This window comes from Abrus precatorius, unplaced genomic scaffold (assembly GCF_003935025.1).
Source record: "Abrus precatorius isolate BTA unplaced genomic scaffold, Abrus_2018 Scaffold9, whole genome shotgun sequence".
Classification (NCBI taxonomy): Eukaryota; Viridiplantae; Streptophyta; class Magnoliopsida; order Fabales; family Fabaceae; genus Abrus; species Abrus precatorius.
This window is the reverse complement of record NW_020874439.1, coordinates 15,084,043-15,106,592: the sequence shown is the minus strand read 5'-3', so window position 1 is coordinate 15,106,592 and position 22,550 is coordinate 15,084,043. Positions and strand designations below refer to the sequence as shown.

Sequence of the window (22,550 nt, the reverse complement as noted above, 5' to 3'; positions counted from 1 at the left end):
AGTGCTTCTTTCTCTGTGCATTCTAATTTGATTACAAGATGCTGACCACTAGATTGTTGGTTACTCGTCAATTATCCTTGTTTTTGCTTTGGTTGAGTTGTTTGAGTGAGGAAGTTATATTTTTATTGTGATGGACCTAATACAAGCGACTCAATCAGCCTATCTGGAATTCCAGATTCACAAGTTGTCTTATCTACCCCCTGAACTCCTGTCAAGTTGGTCTACCATCCCTGAACTTCAGTCAAGTTTAGAGAAAAGTTTTTTTTTTTTCACTTGATCTTTAAAATTACTTCAAGGTATCAGAGGATAAATTCAGTAGATACAGCAACCTCAGCTGTTTATGTTCCCACTAACTTCCCAACTCAGTAGCTGGAATAAAGGTATAAGGGAGAGAGTAATAAATATTACGAGCAGCTGAATAGATTGTATTTATGCCCCTTCCACCTCACCCCCATATTTATGATATTTTTTTGGGACAAAATATGGCACAAAGGATAGGTTAGTGGAAAGGTTAGGGCACCATATAACAATTCCTTGAAACAAATTATATATGCAATTTGAAAATTTTCACTGCTTTAGATGATCCCATAGTTCCATCCGTAGTTTAAAATATGGTAATAAGGATAGATTACAAGAGGTCAGGGAGCCAAATAACAATTTCACTGCTTCAGATGATCCTATGGATGCATTCATTGTAGTGATTCTTAATCTTTAAATTAATTATTGGAATGAAAAGTCCTAATTGTATGCCTAAATTGGGCTCCCATAAGTACTTACCTAGTCTTTTTTGAATACATAGATATAGAGCTGGCTGGAGATCCATAAAACTGTGTCATCTATTTCTTAATTCATATTTCTAATTCCTTTATTTTATTTTTCATTTGGTTAGCTCTATGAAGAACTTATAAATGCACAGGAGGCAGCTCGATTGGCTAATGAACAACTTACTTCCAGTGAAACTGTGAGCAACATTATTGTATGCATTTGATGCATTGTATGAAAATTTAGATTCTTAATTATTAATGTTTTCATGATTAAATATAAATTTACAGTTTTATATGACTATGATACATCACATTTCCTATCCTATAAAACTTATTCCTGAAGCTTCGTGTAGGATGGAAATTTTGACTTTATCATCAGTGTTTCCATGGGAATTCAAGAAATAGTGTGTGAAATACTAAACTCAAAAGAAGCTGTCCAAAGTGTTATTTTGATGGTTGATGACGCTATGAAAAATTTCTCTGCTCTTTGTGAAATGTTCCTTGTAAGTATATTGATTGAGGCACTATTGGATAAATATCTGTAATAAAAATGAAATTGTTGAGTTTTTATTTCATATAGTGCCTTGAGCAGCAATCTTTGTTTTCTAACTAATAACTAATAATTGTATTGTATCTAAATATGTGTATACTCTTTTAGTGTATTGTTTTAATATTTTATGGTTGGATACAGGCTTTCAAAACCTCAATGTTGCAGAATTCTTCAGAACAAAGTTTAGTCTTGAGTAATCATCAGAAGTTGAATTCTTGCTTAAGGGAAAAACTATCTGAGCTTGAGTATGAGAAGGTAGAGTAGCCTATGTATTATCTTATTTTTCTAGTGGTCCTAGTTGGTCTAATATTTTTGTTGCAGTTCTTCACCCCAATTAGCTGATCTTCAAAAGTGTCTTAAGAAATCAAAACTAGATGCCTAGAATTCTCAAATTTCTTTAATAGGAGGCCTCTATTTGATGATATGTTATTGACCCTGTCTCTTAATTTCTTTGAATCTGCAATGTAGCAAATATGGTGCACTAACTGCTTATTATTGTTTCAGGAATGCTTAAAACAAGAAAAAATTGTAAATGCAGAGTTGATTTCATATATTCAGACTTTTGAAAAGGATATACCATGGATGACTTCATCTTCAATGATGAAGGAAATGGAAACTTTAAGAAAAGATTTGGAGAATGCAAAAACCAAGTTGAAAGAAACTGAGTCTAAGCTTGAGATTGCCATACAAGAGAAAGAAAAACTTGAGGTAGTTTTTGCCACATTTGAAGATTTCTTGGTTTCATTGAACGTCATGGACTAGTCAAAATCATATCATTGTATACTAACATATTAGGTATACATTAGGATGGTCTAGATGTTTGCATACTAATCTTAAATTTATGACACCTTCAGCCTCCTATTTATCACATTTTCTTGAACAAAAAGGAAATCTAGTTTTGTGTGCTTGTGTATGGAAAACATATTTTCCTAAAGTTTATTAGGAAAGAGCACAAAGAGGCAATCAAGGAGAATTGAATGCTTAATGTAACAGATTGCATGAGAAGCAATTGGGGGCTCATGATGGAAAATTGACTAGACTGGGAGAAGAGAGAGATAGTGAGGTAGAATGTAAGGTATCTTAATTTTCCTATGTTTTAGTCTTTATTTCTCATTCTCTGCCACATTGGTACTAAAATCATACATGTACCATTACTTTAAGAAAAATATTGTAGACTTACCACAACTGAGTGTGTTTTGTTCTAGTTTCTAACACTAGTATTAGAGCTCTTGATCATGGGAATTGTGGATGGTGCATATGAGGATGAAGCACAGATCAAGGCAATTGAGAGGGAACAAGAACAATGGATGACAATTGTTGAGAAAAGAGAATGAGAAACATAGGATGAATCCTTGTGTTGACTACACATCGGAACATATATTTATAATAGGGATTATTGACATAGAATATACAGTTACAGAGTTACCGTAATTATACAGATACTAATTTATCTATTTACAATATTACTATAATTTATCTATTTACAAAGCTAGTAGTGATGTCTCTAGACAAAGCCTTCTCTCTAATGAAGGGATAGTCTATCTCAATATGTTTAGTCCTCTCATAGAAAACTGGATTTGACGCAATATGTAAAACTGCTTGATTATTGCAAATAAGTGTTGTATGTTGAACTTCCCCAAATCTCAATTCATTGAGTAGTTGTTAGCCAAATAAGTTCACAAGTGCCTAAAGCCATGACTTGATATTTTGTTTCTGCACTAGACTTGCAACTACACTTTGCTTCTTGCTTTTATAGGAAGCTAGATTTCCACCAATAAAAATTCAATAGCCAGATATAGATATCTTATCACTAGGTGATCCTGCCCATTCTGCATCTGAATACCCCATAACCTAAGTATGTCCTTTGTCTTCATATAAGAGACCTTTTCTTGGAGTTCCTTTAGTATGTTTTAAAATGCAGAATATAAGGAACTGATTGCAAAAGAGATGTCTGGGCGAATAATTTCCAATAAGTCTTCTATACACTTGGTAGAAATTTGGTATTACGATCCATAGGAGTATCTTTGGCCTCCATCAATCATGTTTCCTATAGGATATCCATTGCATACTTCCTTTGGAAAATCGCAATACCACTCTTGGATTGTGCCACCTCAATTCCTAATTAGTATTGAAGTCTGTCAAGATCTTTTGTTTGAAAGTATTGACAAAGGTGTTGCTTTACCTGTTCAATGCCATAGTGATCACTTCTTATAATGATAATATCATCTACATACACAATTAAGCAAATACAATCTGAAGTTGAATGACAATGAAAATCGGAGTGATCTGCTTCACTTTGGGTCATGCCAAACTGTTGAACTACCATGCTGAATCTGCCAAACCATGTCCTTGGAGATTGTTTGAAACAATAAAAGGATTTCTGAAGACGACAAACAAGTCTTGAAGACTTCTTCAAGGTCAACATAATGGAATTTCTAGGCGTGTAATGGTCACCATGGCGCTGCGGCGCTGCCACTGAAAAGTTGCCATTTTCCGCCATGGTTGTGGCGGTTTGGTTGGAAACTGCCACCATAACTGTTTTTTAACAAGACTGTGGATAAGATTACATTTGATTGTCATTGGGTAGAAGAGAGACAGGACATTTAGGGGGTGTAGGGTCTCTTGAATACTTGTTATCTTTATTGTTTCAGTTTTATTGGTTACTCTAAATCTACCAGTGGTGCTAATAAAATACTAGAGATAGTACTTTCAAAAGAATAATAGTAATAATAATAATTTTTTTTTCAATTGTCTGGTTTTAGGGTAATGCATTGGATTGTGTAAGAGTGACAATGTATTGAGATCTGAATTAGGGATGGAAACAGGCCAGACTGCCTGACAGAGGCCTGTGGCCTGGTCTCGTTTAGGCCAGGCCTGACCTGGTCTTTTTAATAAATAAACCAGGCTCAGGCCTTTTTTAAGACCTGTTTAAGTAAACAAGTCAGACCTGAGCTGTTTATAAAGCCTGTTAAGCCTGACAGGCCGGCCTGTATAAATATATATATATATATATATATATATATATATATATTATAATTTAAAAATAGAGTTATTAAAATATATTTAAATAATAAAGTTATTTAATAATATATTTTTATATTTTTAATTATGTTATTATTAAATTAATATATTATGTTATAATTTTATTTATTTATAATTATAATAAACAGAAATTATATTATATTAAAAATTAAAAATATTTATATATGATTACACTTTTTAAATAATAAATTTATTTAATAATAAGTTATTATATTTAAATAATTTAAAAAATAGTTAAGTCTTTGAACAGGAATAAGACGTAATCAAAACTAAACGAAATAAAATTTAAAAATAAAATAATAAAATTATATTAACATATTTTTTATACTCTTAATTTTTTTATTATTAATTTAATTATTTAATTATTATATCAATATATTATGTTATAATTCTTTTTATTTATAATAAATAGAGATTGCTTAAATCTGAATTATATTTTATTTAAAAGTAAAAATTTATAAAAAAAATAATAAAAAAATAAAATAAAAGCCTTATTATAATATATATATATATATATATATATATATATATATATAATCAGACCATATAGCAAATAATATAATTATAAATAAATTATATAATAATATATATTTTTATAACTTGCACATGTTTTAATTAAATTATTAGTCAATTTATCAATTTATATGTAATTTATAAGTATGTGTTTTAATTTATTGTATCAGTAATATTTTCTATATTACATTATTATTATAGTGTAGTTAATTTTACATTTATTTGTTAATTTAAAATAACAATTTAATGAGACAAATAAAATTAAATATTTTGTAATTATTTTTTAATTTAATAGTTATTATTGTTTTCATTATATATATATATAGTACATTAAATTTAAATTTTTATATTAAGTTTTATCACATATTTTTTAATTAAGATAAAAATTTAGAAATATAAGTTATTTTAATTTAAATATAAATTTTAATAATTCTTCCTATGCTCATATGTTATTTTTCTGCATCTATGAATTTTATAATATAAGTATTTATTATTTACAATTTTTATAATGACTATATTTATTTACTTTTTAAAATATAATAATTTTTTTAGCTGATTCAATAAATTTTATAAGTGTTATTTTTTGTAATTATTTTTTTAATTTAATAGTTATTATTATTATTATTATATATATATATATATTGCGGTAAGTTTAAATTTATTTTTTTTAAAACTTATAATTTTCTTTTAATTGATTCAACAAACTGTGTGAATGTTATTTTTTTTTATTAATTTTATATATTTACTATAACTTTATTTGTTGAATATAAGATGTCTTTAAATAAACAAAATATGTTTCTAAAATAAAACTAAAATATTTACTATTTATATAATTTTAAAAATAAATAAAAAAATATAAATATAAATTTTATTAATATAAAATATTTATAATTAATACTTAAATAATATTTTAAAAATTATTTATAAAATTATATAAATATTATTATGATTATTTAATAATTATTAAGAACATAGATAGAAATTAGAAAAATGTATAAACTAATTTAATAATAAAATATTTATATTTTTATTAATATTAATTTTTTTTTAACAGGCTTCAGGCCAGGCCAGACTACTTAAACAGGTCAGGCAGGCCTAAAATAAAGCCTTTAACAAGTAACAGGCCAGGCTCAGGCCTAATAATTATGTTACAGACCAGGCCTGTTTAGAGTAAAGCCTGGCCTGTTTCCATCCCTAATTTGGATTAAGGATGATCACAATCTTAGTTGTGTGAATGATAATTGCCTCAGTTGGCCGTAGCAGGATCAGCTTCCTGATTGTTGTCTTCGCTAACTGATATTAATTCCTGGCATTTATACGAGGAAATCCACAATTATTTCCATGCTAAAACTCAAACTCAGGTCAAGCAGTTAAGATCTAAGCTTTGGAGCACCAAGGGAGGTGCTCATTTGTCACCATATTTTCTCAGAAACAAAACTCTCGTTGATTCACCATATTTGCAGATCCTGTTTTTCCATAGGATTGCTTAGATGTTATCCTTGAGGGACTTTGAGAAGAATATGATGTGTTTTTAAATTTAATGACAATTGCTTGGATCTGTATTGCATTAGTAAAATTGATTCCTTGTTTCATTGTCCTGATACCATGATTGAATTTAAGACTAGAGAGAAAACAATAGAAAATTAGAAAATTGAGAGAGAATTGAAATAGAGAATTTGAATTTTGATTTATATAATGAGATTTGCTAGTGATCTCTGTTAAGTTCTATACATATGTGCTAATTATAGGTACTCTTCTCACTGTCTAACAGAATAATTGACATTTGTCCGTTTCAGACATTCATTACTCTAACGTTGGGACTTACATGTAGAGTTTAGAAATCAATAAAAAGTAGCTAACCACTTGAACAATCACAATGTTTAATTGCTAATATGCTTTCTCATTCAAACCATCAAATTTGGCGGCTTATTCTTGTCCATCCAGAGACAAAGATTGGAAGAATATGATCTCAACAAAGAAAATTTGAAAAGCTCTATCAAAGTATTGATGGAAGAAAAAGAAGAGTTGGCTATGGTAGGGAAACAACAATTATTATTTTCTTTCACGTTATTATGATTCTTCCTTTTACAGGGGGTTTCTCTTATGAAGTTGTTTCATTGCATCATCTTGACCTTGCAGCAACTCACAGATGCCCTTTTGCAAATAGAGGAAGAAAGGGCAATATGGTCTGCCAAAGAGAAAGCTGCTCTTCTAGCCATAGAAGAACAAGCAAAGTCAAACAACGTGCAAATTAAATCACTATCAACGAAATTATCAGAAGTAAGATTCACAGCTTTGCTATGTAGGAAACCTTGATTGGTTTCCCTAATTGTCTTATAAATTTTGTTTCATACATGGGAATCACTGAAGTTGCAGTATTTGTTGAGATTGTAATTTATCTTGCATTTATTTTAATGCTTTGGTCCATTTTATATTTTTTATGGTTTATGATTAGAACATGAATGCCCTTTTTAGTTTCTTGAATATATATATGTTTATAATAGGGTTTTAGTTATTTGGGGAGGAAAAAGAGCAGAGACCAAATGATAACTTGGTTTGAATAATATGAACTGAATATTGTTTAGTAGTACATAAATTCTATTAGCCAATTCTATTATGTTTTTATTAGAGAATCACTAAATACAATCAAATAAAATTTTCCCTAAATATAGAAAATTAGTGAAACAAATCTATGCAGGAATAAATAGGAGGAAATCATGTGCTGATTATGGTACTCATGCGACCCAAATCAACATTCCCCTCAAGCTGGTGAATGGATATTTAGCATCCTAAACTCCTGTAAGATCTTGAAAACACTCTATAGCACATCCTTTGGTCATTACATTGGCCAATTGAAGCCTTGAAGGGATTTATATTATAGATAAAACACCACTAACTTTTTGAAGTTTTGATCTATCTCGATGTGCTTTGTACTCTGTTGAACCTGGCTGTGTGTGTTGGACCTATTGTTGTAGAATAGATTTGTAGGAACTGCATACTTTAAGAGTCACCCTTGACTATAACAAAAAATTAGCTCCACGGATTTTTCCAGTTCAATTAACTAGGCCTTGAGGATTTTCAGGTGCAACTTATCTGACCTCTGCAGCTTTCCTAGTGCATCTACCTGATCTGTGACTTTGCCAATGTAATTAAAAAAGAATAATTCTATAATCTCCACATTCTCGATGACCAATCCCGAGCATGAGGAGGTTTGTAGAAATCTCACATCAACTATAAACATGGTTAAAGTAAAGCTTATGAAGGTTATGGTAATCCTTATCTCAACTTAAGTTTTGGGATTAAATTAAACTCAAGTCTAATTTTAAGAGTATATAACTGTATGAATAGTCTCATCACTCTTTCTCAAATAGTAATCGTCTTACTTTGGTAGACTTCAAATATTGTAGAATTCTTTTCACGTTTTGTAAATGTCTAATTGATTTTGCATGAATTGACTAATCACATTGACTACATAAGATATGTTCAGCTTGTTGCATCATAGATAAATATCTATTCTTATTGACAGAACTAGCTATTCCTATTGCTACACAAACTATATTTTAGGAGGAGGACTACCCTAGCCTTTATAAGAAGTATTCTGACTCTATTCCTAACCAACGTGAGACATCTTAACACCTCATTACTATATTTACATATATTTAACGTTCTCCCTTAAGCTGAAGCATATAGGTCATATGTACTATGTTTGTCACATATATGACTAATCCAAGGACTTCTCAATGATTTGGTGAAAACATCTACAAGTTGATCATTCGAATTGACTAATATAAGGATTTTTGAAGATGACAGACTAATTCGGAAGACTTCCTATGAGCAACGAATCTAGGAGGTTGCTCTATACATACTTCTTCTATGAGATCACCATAGAGGAAGACATTTTTTTTATCAAGCTCATAAAGGGGTCAGTGAAGAATTGCAACTGTGGACAACAATTGACAAATGGAGGGGCCATTTTAGCCAATAGAGAGCATGGCTGTTAAAATTGTGTGTTAACTCGTAAAATTATGATTTCAAAAGTAAAAACGAGTTGGATGGACTGTAAAATCACTTTTGGCTGAACTTAGTTGAACTGTGCTCAACTCGGTTGAAATCGCAAGTCTACAACTGAGTATACGAGTCAACTTTACCTCCCAAGTTTTTCTTTAATTCTTTGGTGAATATCATTATACATTCTTTTAGTTTAATTTCTTATCTCAAATCAATAAAATCTGTATATAATTGTTAGGTGAGGAATGAATTGGAATCCTATAGGGAAGAATGCAGGACCCTACAGGAAAAATTGTCTTTTTCTCATGAAAATGCATGTATCAAGGAAAGTTTCAGGTATGTTTAGCTAATTCAATTAATTTATTTCCTCTTGTCTCTCTTGTATTACTTTCTTATATTTTTCTGTTTATATGTAACTTGGTATCTTGCAAAGAATTTTTGAATGCTTGTTTTACCATTGACGTGTATTGAATTTTGCAAGAGAGTTAGATTAATCGAAAAATATTTATCACTAGCAACATGCCAAGAACATAAAGTATGTTGTTCCCTACTTGCTTACTTGTGCAGAGACCAAGAATTTTAAATCTTGCCAATCTTGCAATTGTACCGTATAGAATAATGTAGTGAGTGAGGGTCATTTCTTGGAGAAGATTGATTTCAAATTTTATAAATTAGCTTACCAGGATTAATGGTATTCATAGACAGGAAATTAGATAATTAATAATAATTAAAAAAAAAGATGATAATATAATGAACAAAATAATTATGCTGAGAATGAGAAACAATGAATAAAGAATTAAGGTATTTTTCTCCATTGCCAGATTTGTATAGGATAAGCTGAACCACTTAGGAGAGTTTCAATTCTATTTCTTAAATCATAATTGAACCAACTATAATAGATTACCAAAAGAATCACGTACTACCCCAATTTCCATTTTCTCATTATACAAGATGCTTCACTATCGATTCCTTATATATCAAGCAATCTCGTCCTTCATATATGATTTTATCCAATGGAAGCATTAAGTTGAGAAAGATCTCTTCATTTGATCTCTCACTCTTTGCAAGTGATTTGTTAATCTAGGGTAGGATTTATTTTAGTTTCCATAAATATGGTTCAATATGATTTTAATCCTCTAAAATTATTTTTGTTGATTTTGATCTTCATAAATTTTAAAATTTTTGAAATTGGTCTGTCTTAATTATAATGTGGCATGCATCTAGCTATGCCATGTCAGATGTCATCTCAAAATAGACAGTGATGTGCATGATAGATGCATGCCATCTTTCCACTAAGTATCAAGTACCATTTAAAAGAAATTTAGATTTTATGAGGACTAAAACAAACGAAACAATTTTTGAATGCCTGAAACCAAATGAAGCAATATTTATAGGGACCAAACATTTAAGCCCTTAATTTAGGTTATCTTCATAATCATTAATTGCAAAGTGATACTAAGGGTCAAGAAAACAGGACAATTACACATCACTGTACGTCTTAGCTAGCATTAGAAACCTAACAGGATTATCTAATAATGTCTCTGAATGATTTGGCATAAGAATAATAAAGTGCTCTGATGAATAATATAAGTTTAGTTGAATTGTAGTTGCCGCCATGATTGAGTTGTGGTCTGATGTGGGCCACATTGGCCCACAATCATGGCTTGATGCAGTTCTGGTTGCAGCCATGACCATCATGTGATGTGATTCACAATTTGAAATATTCATTTAAACTAAAAGAATGTTATTTATGTCAAACAATCATAGAGTCTTGGGCTTCAAAATCACCCTTAACTGTGGGTAAAGATCTAGCTCATCCTGGCCATGAGAAACATAACTACAACCAATGTAAACACTATAAAAGGAAATAGAAAGACAGTAGCAATCTCTGTTATTGTTTTGATTTTCCTCGGATCTTTCTCAAGTCTTGTCTTGAACACTTGATCTCTATGAGCATTGTATCCTCAAGCTATCTGTGACGGCTCATCCCTCAAATGTCTCCACTTTCTCTTTGCCTCATAGTCTCTGTTTATAATTAGATTCCAAGATCAACTTGGTGTTTAGTAAGTTCAATTAGGAATGGGCCAAAACCTTAAGTTATGCATGGACATGTAGCTTGTTGGAACAGACTTGTGACCATTCACATGATGATTGAATTGCATCGTTATGCCGTGGTGAAAATGGGAAATAGCACGACAAATCATATTCCAATAAAATCTAATAAATTAAATTAAATTTGACTACAAAAATAGGACAAAACATGATTACATCAAATCATATTCCATTAAAATCAGTCATCGAAAAAAAGATTTATCATATTATATTATCATACAGTATATAAAGCATCAAATACTCTTTTCTCTTCTAAAATACACTAAATCAGTGCTACACTAAATCAGTGCTACCTGGTACTTGTCATCGTATTACTCTAGTAATAAAGTTGTATGTTAAATTGTTTTAATCTGGGTCTGGGCCTACTATATCTATTGTTAGACTATTCATGAGTTGATTTGTTTTCATTTGTATACTTTAAATGTTAAGTTCATTAATTTGTAAAGAAATATATCTTATTAGTAGGAAAATAAAAGTATAATTAAATATTTTATTATATGTTAGTGTAGCACACTTAACTGTTTAGAGTCTAGAAGTTTCACGTGTAACCAACTCCTGTTTGTTAACAGAATGTGATAGTTAGATAGCTAGGATTAGTTACCCTATGCAATGTCAGATTGTAAACATTTTGATCAATCTATGCATTACATTCAGATTCAGAACAGTTCTTTCTCCTCTCTCTCTTTTCTCTTGAGCTCTGGATTTCAACATGGTATCAACTATCAAGAGCTTGTTCACAATCCTGAGCCATGGCTACACAAAAGAACCCTTTCAGTCCCCCCAAAATGGTGTTTCACCACTGCATCTTTCAATGCTCCAATCACTTTCTTGCATACCATCTTTGTGCATCTTGAGAAGAATTTTTACGTTGGAAGCAACAAGTCGAAGCAGTGATTACTGTGATGCTCTTTCTCTTTTAACTATTTTCCTTTGTTTTATATATAATTTTCAATAAAACTTAATTGAAATAGGTAGAATATGATTGATATTAGAAAAGTTTGCATTTATATAAATCTAAGACTAATTTAAGTTAGTAAAATTTTTGAAACGTTACACGTAAGTCTCATTTATAGTAAAGATAAAAACTGATTTTCACAATTTAAATTCTTAACTATAGTCGAATGTAAATTGCAAGTAAAATAATTACCTACTGAATATTACAAATACCTCTTAGTTCACTATTTATGACAAGATTTATCAAAATAATTACATATTCTAAGCATTGACACTTAAAATAGGTACACATCATTTTCAATTTTCATTAGGACTAAAAAATTATTACAAAATCGGAATAAGTCCTAACCTATGAAGCCTGGATTCTTGATACGACACAGATACGATACAGATACAGGGATACGAAAAAAATTTAAATTTCAAGATATGATATGGCTTAGATACTTTAACATGAATTTAAAGAAATAATATTTATAAAGAGATATTGATAATTAATTTATATTAATGTGTTAGATTTGCTGGAGCTGCTGAAGGTAGTCAGATAGTTTTGGGCTTAATTTTATTCTCAGCTTCTTCACAAATTCTCTTCAAATCAGCCAAGTACTCAGGAGTGACCTTAGGACAGAGCAACACCAGCACCGAATATTCTAAGTAAATGTGCTTTCACTCTTGAGTATGAACTTTTGACCACTTTATCACAAAAATTACAGCTCCATAGCTTGTTCCCTCCTCCATCTCCTAGCTTATCCTTTATAGTGACAAATGCCCAAAGTGGAGCATGATCATCTTCAAGATCTAATGAACCAAAGTTATTTGGAATTCTAAAATTAGAGTCAAAACTAAAACTCATTTTTTGTCATCAAATACAGCTGTTGAAAAATGCAAGAATAACATTTTTACTTTGTTGCTGTAAAATGAATAGGAAGTTTGTAAGATTTTACCGCTACAGCAATAGAGAAACAACGTTAAAATTGTTGCTGAAGTCCAGAGAAGAGAGAAGAGGAACAAAGTTCAGAACACACCCACTGTGACTTGAAGCCCGATAATCTACTCCTTAACGAGAACGAGGAACTCAAGGTCTCCAACTTTGCCCTCTCTGTCTTGCCGGAGCAGCAGAGATCCAATGGGATGCTCCTCACGCCGTGCAGAATGTCGGCTTACACGACGCCAGAGGTGCTGAAGAAGAAAGGATACAATGGGTCGAAGGTTGATATATGGTTGTGCGGGGTTATCCTCTTCGCTTTACTTTCTGGGTACTTTCCATTTCAACGTTGATATACGGCTACAAAGTTCAGAAGAAAGTTCAAGAACTGTGAAGCCCGGAATCAAACCTCAAAACAACAACGGAAATAGGGAAATGGGAAAATGGGTGAGTTTTGAATCCTAGCTGATTTTGATTTTTGGGTGAGTTCTGGTTTTCTTCCTAACTCAAGAATAATAGCTGAAATGGGGAAATGAAAGACAGATTGAAACTCCCCGTTTCAATATTGTAAATAATTTACAAGCTGACCATTGTTTTTAGCCGAGCCAATTTGGAGTCGTTTCCCAGCCGTATCAGACTATTTATAATCGTATCCAAGCTGTTTCCCAACCGTATCGGGTTTAAATTTAATTTTCGATACTTCTGGGGTACGTATCTAAGCGTATCGGACACGTATCGGTATCAAATACGTGTCCGATACAGGTACTTTGCCATTTTTCAAGTATCTGGGCTTCAGAGGTCCTAACAGAGTAAATCCTTCCTTACAATACAACTAAGAATATGATCTTATAATGGATCAATCTTCATTGATCATACTATTATGGTCTACTTTCTTTGTTTCTTCATTTTCATTACTTGAAAATAATTGTAAAGGTGAGTATTCCCGCCCCACCAAATCCTCATTTTATAAAACAATCAAACAATATAGAAAACATTAATCTAATATAGTATGTACTAAAATAAAAACACTATTCATAAAAATTTTATTGAAATCACCAAGACACAAAATTTCACACTCAACCAATTTTGATTATACAACCTTAAATTCATGCCACTTTGATCATTTTAATTTTGATGAATCCATCATTTATTGGTACTATTAGTACTCACGGGTCCATAAATCAGTGTTAACATGCTTTTCCTAGTCATGAAGGAGTTGACATGGATAGCCACTGATTAACCACCACACAGATATAACGTGTGTGTTATACGGCCTCGTAACAAAGATATAGTCAAGAGTGTTAGTCAGGAAGCGAGTGTGAGGTCATGTAATGCTTTTCGCTTTCAATTGTGTACACATCAGCAAATAGCATTCACCACCCTTATTTCCTCTAGATATTCATAATCGACTTCTTATTCCATACTCTCAGTGTATCTCTATAACTATTCATGCGAGAACTTTACATTGTCAATTTGCATTGAAACTTATACATATGAATACTTAAGAGTGGCATTGGCACTGAAACTTATCCATACGAAAACTTACAGTGATAATTTACACTGAATTCTTTTATTTCACATATATTCACTCTTTCATAGCATACATTTTTACACTGATCAGTATGTCGTAATACGTGTATTATAATTATGCCAATCATGACACGTGTTATAATTGCATTTGTTGATGTATTACAACACATTATAATCACACCAGTTAATATGATACAATACATATATTATAATCACACAGTCATTGTGTTCTAATACATATCACAATTCCACATACATATCTAAGCACAAATTTTTATTCATATAATTCTCTTTCTCATGTAATCGATTTTATACTTTCTCAGCAATTCAAAATATCATATTATACATATCAATTCAATATGCTGAAGGTCAAACACCTTCAAATTCAATCCAATCGTACAATTTAAAAAAATACATTGAAATCAACTCACACATCACAGATATATTGCCAAAGACATGGTAGTTAAATTGAGATTCGAATCGTGAATTGGAAATCCTATTTGATGAATCGTGAATCAAATCGTATTGTGAATCATAAGATTCATGACCATTATTAAAATTATAATAAAAAATATTCTAATATAAAGAAAAATTTAATACATTCATATATTGACACTTTATAATCAAATACTTCATTGTATAATTAATAAAATAAGACATAGTACAAAGATTCAAGGCATCTCAATTACAATGACATCAAAAGTTGTAATAGTATAAATCATCCATATATATATACCTTCAAATCAGCCACAATGACACAAAAAAAAGGATTATGACTGCATAAATTAGCCATATATACCTTCAAAAAATAATAGCAACTAATAGCAAGTCACTATTTCTAATGGGTCTGGTAGGGAAGGTGCAGAATAGAGAAAACAAAGGTTGAGAGAACAAAGAAACAAAGGTTTTTTTTTTTCAACGTAATATAATGGGTCTGGTAGGGACGGTTAAAAAAAGGTTTTCAGTGAACCAGGTCGCGTCGACCCAACCCAACTGGTGCGCGACTTGGTTCGCAATTGCATCGCATCGCAGTTCTAGATATTGCGATTCAGAATTGAATCTTACGATTCTTGTGATTCTGGCTGCAATTCCATCCAAAAACGATACATACATGCGATTTGTATCGTTCAATTCCTGATTCGTGACGTTTCGCATCGCAAGTATCGCGATACTAACTACAATGGCCGGAAATCACACTCTCTCGGGTCTTAATAAAAATCACCTATCTTAGAGTTTAGCATTTTTTATTTTCATTCTCTAATACATATATTGTTCACAACATTAACAGTACATACGTGATAATAAATAACAAATTCATGAAAACTTCTTAAAATTTGTTTTGCTCATAACTTTTACTATTAAAATTGTATCTAGGTAATTTCTAAAATAAAACATAGATTTCTCATACTCTAAGAATCCATTTTCAACATTATAATTTCAAGAGTTTTGCTATTCAGAACAAGGTCGTTTGAGTTTTCTAAGTCAAAATACAAAAATAGGACTTAGGATTTGGAATCAACTACCCTTACCTGGATATAGGTTTTTCACAACAAAGGGATTACAAATGTCTTGAAGACCAAGTTCTTCTTGAGATCAAAAGGAAAGGTGCAACGTTTTGATGGAAGATATTGTCCAAAAGACCAAGATCTCCCTAAGCATTACAAAGTAGGACAACTTTTGAGTGGAAGGAAAATGATGAAATGAGAGTGAGATTAAAAGATTAAGCTTCAATAACTTACTTGAAATCAAGAAGAAAAAATATTCCAGCTCGGATGCAAGAGGGATTTGGGTAGTAGTGGTGTTTTCTAGTTGGGGAAGAGAGTGAAAGAACAGAGAGTGATATGGGAATGGTTATTTGCCTTGTGATATAAGTTTTAAAATGATAAAGTCACTTAAATGCCCTTTTTCTCGAGAATTCTCACTTGAGCAATGAAACCAAACAAAATTTGCTACTCTTTTGCTGATATTTTCACTTGAGCGAAAATACAGGTGAAAAATTTTGATCCATTCTCGCTTGAACGTCTTTTTTTTTTTCAGAAACTCTTCCATTTTGAAATAAAAGCAATAAAAATTAGGGTGTTACAATTACAGCTCATTGCCTACATCAATTTGTTGTCAATCCTCAAATTCCACCCTAGTTTCTCAACGAGAAAGATTGTGATCTTGGCTAAGTCAATGAAAGCTGTCCCTAGTGACAGCAATTGGCTCAATTGCTATTTTCATGGCATCTTTCCTCTTTGAATCAATTCTTAGTTGAATTGTTGGATGTCATCATTCTTGGCAACTATGAGATGAAATTCATGATTTTTTTCATTTTTGTACTTTTGCCAAACACAGAAAAGTTCCTGCTCTGCTTTGGAGTATCTACTTCAAATCAAAGCCATCATTTACTCACTAGTTGCAATTGGCAATCCTGTTCTAGCATGTGACCATATTGATGCAATCTTAGATGGTCTTCTCAATGACTATGATGTGTTTGTGACCTTTATTAACCATGCACTGTAAATACTGTTTCTGGATCTTTGCCTCAAGGTTCAACACATCATCCTCATGTAATTGCACATGTGGATAACCTTCAACACAGTATACCTTATGAGGTTCCTGATCAAATGTAGATTGAATTGAAAATGACCAAGGTTTGCCTATTTCTTCTATCGATAGCTCACTGCTCCAATCACCACTCCAACTACACACTATTGTATTCATTCTTCACAATCTATTACTTGTACCATCCATCACTAAGTTTCTAGTCAGTGAGTCAATTTGCATGAGACAATGCTGTATATTTTGAATTTCATCCCCAACCAATGCTTTGTTAAATCCCGGGCATCTCATCGAATGCTTTTGGAGTGATAATTGGAGCCGATGACCTTCACAAGTTTCATCATATGTAGTTGCCAGATAAGACCTCTAATATTGCACATTTGATTCCCACTGTATCTATTGCTTCACCCCATTTCCAACAAATCTGGATTCTCTCTTGTTAACACGGGAACTGAACGTAGCAAAAATGGAGAAAACAAAAAAAAAATTATAACCTCTCTTCCATGTAGTCACAGTCTTTCAGGTGGGAGGGAGGGGGAGCAAGTGGAGGCTAGGAAAGCTTGGGAGCAGGTGAGAGGTCATTGGAGTTTGCTGAGATTTCGAGAGAGGGTGGACTGTGGGTGGAGGGGGGATGGGAGAGTTAGGGAGGGTGCTGTGGGGGAGTCGGGAAGAGAAAGGAGGAGGTGGAGAGAGAGAAAGTTTGCAATATAGGAAGAAAGAGAAGTGGGAGAGAGAGGGTAAACAAATATTTATCGCTGTCTCCTTTTTCACCTAATCGAATTCATTTTCACTTAAGTTAAACGTCTAGTTCCTAAGATAATGGGAAAGAATCCGGATCCGTTTCCAACACTGTTTGGCACAATAGATTAGGTCACCCACATCTTTCTACTCTCAAAAACAGTACTACAACATTGTAATATACCAACCATGAATAAAACAGAAGTGAAGTTTTGTACAACTTCTTGTTTAGGCAAAGCTCATTGCTTTCCCTTTAACTCTTATAATGCTGTGTATAATGAACGTTTGTGGATGCCCACACTTGCTATAGACGGCTATATCTCCTTAAAAACAAGTCTAATGCATTATCTATATTTCAAATATTTAAATGCATGGTAGAAGTATGGTTTTTAAATTAATTCAGTTAAACTGACAGTGATGGGGATTCAGACCCTCCTTGAAGCTGCTAGCATCATTTGGTATCATTCATTGTGTGATTTGCCCACACACATCATCAAAATGGAACCATGGGCGGAAAACATCACCACATTGATGAGATGGGACTCATTTTTGTCTCATGCCTCACTCCCATTCAAGTTTTGGGACCATGCTTTCATCACTGTCCTCTACCTTATCAATCGATTGCCTTCACAATTAATCAATGGAAAAGTACCATTCACTAAACTAACAGATTGTATTATCTCTCACTTCATACATTTGGCTATGCATGCTATCCTTTTATAAGTCCCAGCAATCAACATAAACTAGCATTTTCTCTCTGCATCTCATCTAACGGCAAGCTGTATATTTCCAAGGATGTTCTATTCAATGGAGATTACCTTATTCAAGTCTGTTTCCCACCCCCATCTCTTCGACTTTGTCCTCTCAATTGCCATCATTCACCTCTGATTGTTATTTATTTCTCTTCACCTTCTAATGCTCCAACTGTTGCCAGCAAACCTCTTGCATCTGACAGCATCACTGCATCTAACTCTGACCCTTAACCTTTGCAAACTCCCCTAAACCACTCTTTACAGCTTACTCATCTAATGCAGTGTATATCGAAATCAAAATCAGAAATTTGCAAGCCTCATCTCAATCCCACTCTTATCTTGTCTCGTGGAACTTTCTTTCAAGCATGTTCTCTTTGATCAATCATGCAAGCTGAATACTCAACTCTTGCCAAAAATACTTGGACATTGATTACCCTTCCACCTTACAAGAAGGCTATGTGCAAATGGTCTTCAGAATCAAAGAAAATTCCAAATGACTCCATTAACAACTACAAACAAGGCTGGCGTTGTTGCATAGGGATTTCATTAGCAGCATGGCTTTGATTACATTGAGACATTTTCTCTTGTTACCCAGTAACAGTAATCACACTTGTTCTGACAAATACAAGGGTCATTCTGCAACTGGACATCAACAATGCTTGAGTTCAAAAGTATTAAATTTAGTGGAAACGAGATAAACTTTGAAGGATTTTAGATGTGGAACTAGGCTTTGAAATGGGGAAATTGAGTTTTTTTGGCATGAAATTTGATAGTTTGGTTGGTTAGTTTTGACTAAAAGAAACTTTAATTGATTTAATTTGTAAAGATTGAGTAGAAAATGAGATTTTAGGAGTTTTAGGTAAAAGAAAATCAGCAAGAGCCAATTTTGCTACCTAGAGAAAATGAAAATGCAATCAAGCACCAAGAGAAAAAGGCTTTATTATTTTCTGCTGGTCTGTGCCTATGTTTGCTATCTTTGACTGGAGGGTGATGGTAGTGGCTCAGAAATATAGAAAAGTTGTGAATCCTACAATTCTTGGTTTGGGATGTTCATTTACACGTTGATTTTTTATGACAAATTGAAACAGAATTTAAAACGGTGGACTTAGTTAAGTTGTAATGCAGCTGTAATTCCATTCCCCTCATCCTTTTCTTATCTAAAATTTACATGCGACCCATCTTAACTTGTCATCTTTTGCCTTTTAGCCATATTTGACTTGTGTGGTTTCCATTGGTTACTTCCAATTAGAAATGCTTGAGTAGTCAATACAGTCTCCCTATTTGCCACTCGCTGATTTGTTTTATTTTTCAAATATGACTTGCCAGCATTAACTGTCCGATAAATTAAATCACTATTCCTTTCGTGTTATTTTATGGCTACAGGGAAAAGGTTTTAGAGTTGGATCAACCGAAAATTCACCTTGAAACAGTCAATGCTGAGAGCAAACAATCCAGAGAAGTAAGGAATATATGTTAATAATTTAATAGGCTTGTCATTTACTGCAAGGCATAATTGTCACTACCATATTGGCATGTATTGTAGATGCCAAAAGCCAATTATGAGTTGCTATCTTTGGAGCATGAGCTACATGATCCTGAGAAAGAGAAAGCAAATGACCTTCAGAGGGAAATGCATGTTCTTCATAAAGGAGATATTTTATCACACCCGGGAGAGCTAGATACCTTGTCAAAAAATTTTAATGAGTTTCAGGTTTATCCTTCACTTTTACTACTTAAGGAAGATTGTCCATAGAATATTGTCAATGTATTTTTAACTTGGGTGGGGGACTAGGGAATAAAAATGGGTCTCAGAATCTGTGCAATATAAGTTTTACTGAAACATCAAGTTACTTAACAGAATCTCAAGAACAAACTATATGTTGTGACAAAAGAGAAGGACAAATTGACGATTGAGATGGAAGATCAACCGAAACATCTAATGGAAATGGAATTTCTGCATAAGCATTGCCTGGATGAGGTATTTGCTGATAAGATTTTCTTTTGATTATTACTAATTGCAGAAATCACAATTACATTCTTTTTCAGGTATCAAAGGCAAAGGTCCACGTTGAGGAACTGAGTCAGAAAATTTCCTGTATGGAAGTCAAAAGGCTTGCAGTAAGTACTATATTGGGTTGGCCATTTCAAATGTGGCTTTTTGTTTATTATTACATATACCAATTGCCAAGGCACTAGCTTTCTCAGGGTATGACAGTATGTGGATTGAATATTCAGATTCAAATTGTATTGTGTGTTTGGATGAGCAAGTGTTGGCCCACCTTAAGCTTTGGAGTGGTCCGATGCTTAGAAGTTGACATTAGTAAAATGTTTAACTTCTAATTTCATGAACAGGATGAAGTAACAAACAATAAAGAGAGGTCTAAGCTACGAATGCGACTACGTGGAACACAAGCAAAGCTAGATGCTTTCCGTTGTAGATATAAGGAAGCAATCGATGAATCAGTTTTAATGAATAAGAGATACGGAGAAGCTGCAGGGAAGCTTAAAGATCAGTTGGCTTCAAAAGGAATTGAGGTGCTCAACCTAATGAAACAGCTAGCTGCTGCCAAAGGGCAATAGGAAATTTGTGTTTTTGTACAGTTGTATTTTATAAGATGTAATGTCGCATCCTGAGTAGTGTCGATCACATCATTCTTTTGTAAATTACAGGTGGAGTCAACGTTTATCATTCCCAAGTGGCCTATGGAATTAATCCCATGGCAGAGTGAAATCTTGATAGATGTGCCCCAATTTCACGAGTGAATAATCTTAATGAACATGAGCAAGTTGTCATTAAATAATCGTAATTTCAACCAAGAAAAAAATTCCAGACATTAGACAACTTATTAGGCAAAAAAATAAAATAAAATAAAATACAACTTACAATAGATCTGTACCCATACGCTAGATCCTTGAATTTACTCAGAAGTGAATGACTAAACTTGAACATGTACAAGAACACATAAAGCTCGGTAAATTGTATCTTGGCATGAACTTGAGAAGTTAAGTCAATATGTTCCACTTTCCTTCAACGGCACAGTCAACCAAAGTAGCATTTAGAGGGACGGCTGACAATTGGCTGTGAAAATGTGAATCCAAACTGGCTGGTATGAATTTTAAATTTTGATTATGTTTAGTGAGTTTAACTTGCAAAAACTTTTAAAATTTGGACTCTTGATGAATTTGAACATTGCTGTGAAATTGATTTTTCTTTCTCATTTTATATATAAAACGAAATGTTTGTAGAAGATCCAAATTCAATTATTTAATTAATTAGAACAGTAATTAATCGAATTTTCTATTATACTGTGAAAGTTTCAAAGAATTAATTGATTAAAAGAAATTTTAACCAATTGGAAGCAAACTTTAATTGATTCGTTGCAACAAATAATTTAAGATTCAAAATAAATGAATTTTTAAATAAAGGATTGCAAAAAAAAATACGTTAGAAATTTAATTTATTTAGAAAACAATGTTCTTTCACAAACAAATAATTTTGTGATCTAATGAAAAACTAATATATTTTTTTAATAATTTTACAAATGACTAAACCAAAAACAAATATTGAGATAATCAAAATATTAAGGATCTTACTGAAGAAAATATACTGAAAAAGATATGTCTTGAGCTTTCAAATTAACTTCACAAATTTTGACTTGGTAGAGTAATCTAGGAATAATTCAGTTGAAAATTCCAAGGAAATATTTTAATTCTTAATTCCCTTTTCTATACTTGAATATCTTTATTCAATTATGAGTCTTTTTATTATTGTGATTCTGTTGGCAGCTCTTTCACATGTTCTTAGGTTTTAGAGGATGAATTGTGTTGTAGTTCTAGGATTTATGAACAAAACCAAAGAACCAAGGTCGAAGAAGAGAATCCCAATCAGGAAGAGATTCTGATATTATTAGCGTAAAAAGAAAGATTTCAGAGAGTTTTTAGAAGTAATGGAAAAATCTCCTATATGAGTATCCATCCTCTCACTATATCTAGCAGTTATATCTAGCCATTATTGCTAATAACTTCTAATAGCTTTTCCAAGTGGGAAGCTTAACAAAATTAACAACCTTTCAGAGCCACTACCTATTGACATGTGGCACTGCTCAGTAAACCTTCTAACC

The 22,550-nt window shown here is 32.2% G+C and overlaps 1 protein-coding gene across 1 annotated transcript in view; it reads left to right on the top strand.

The window, feature by feature from the left end:
* Positions 1-21,009, top strand: part of LOC113850877 (kinesin-like protein KIN-7O) — a 47,638-nt gene extending 26,629 nt beyond the window's left edge. The window contains exons 20-31 of the mRNA XM_027481401.1: positions 890-976; positions 1,118-1,267; positions 1,456-1,569; positions 1,819-2,022; positions 6,814-6,903; positions 7,009-7,149; positions 9,116-9,213; positions 19,813-19,874; positions 20,013-20,140; positions 20,288-20,407; positions 20,476-20,547; positions 20,782-21,009. Of these exons, the coding sequence (XP_027337202.1) occupies positions 890-976; positions 1,118-1,267; positions 1,456-1,569; positions 1,819-2,022; positions 6,814-6,903; positions 7,009-7,149; positions 9,116-9,213; positions 19,813-19,874; positions 20,013-20,140; positions 20,288-20,407; positions 20,476-20,547; positions 20,782-21,009 (1,494 nt within the window). The remainder of the gene's footprint in view (positions 1-889; positions 977-1,117; positions 1,268-1,455; positions 1,570-1,818; positions 2,023-6,813; positions 6,904-7,008; positions 7,150-9,115; positions 9,214-19,812; positions 19,875-20,012; positions 20,141-20,287; positions 20,408-20,475; positions 20,548-20,781) is intronic.
* Positions 21,010-22,550: the final 1,541 nt, after the last annotated feature.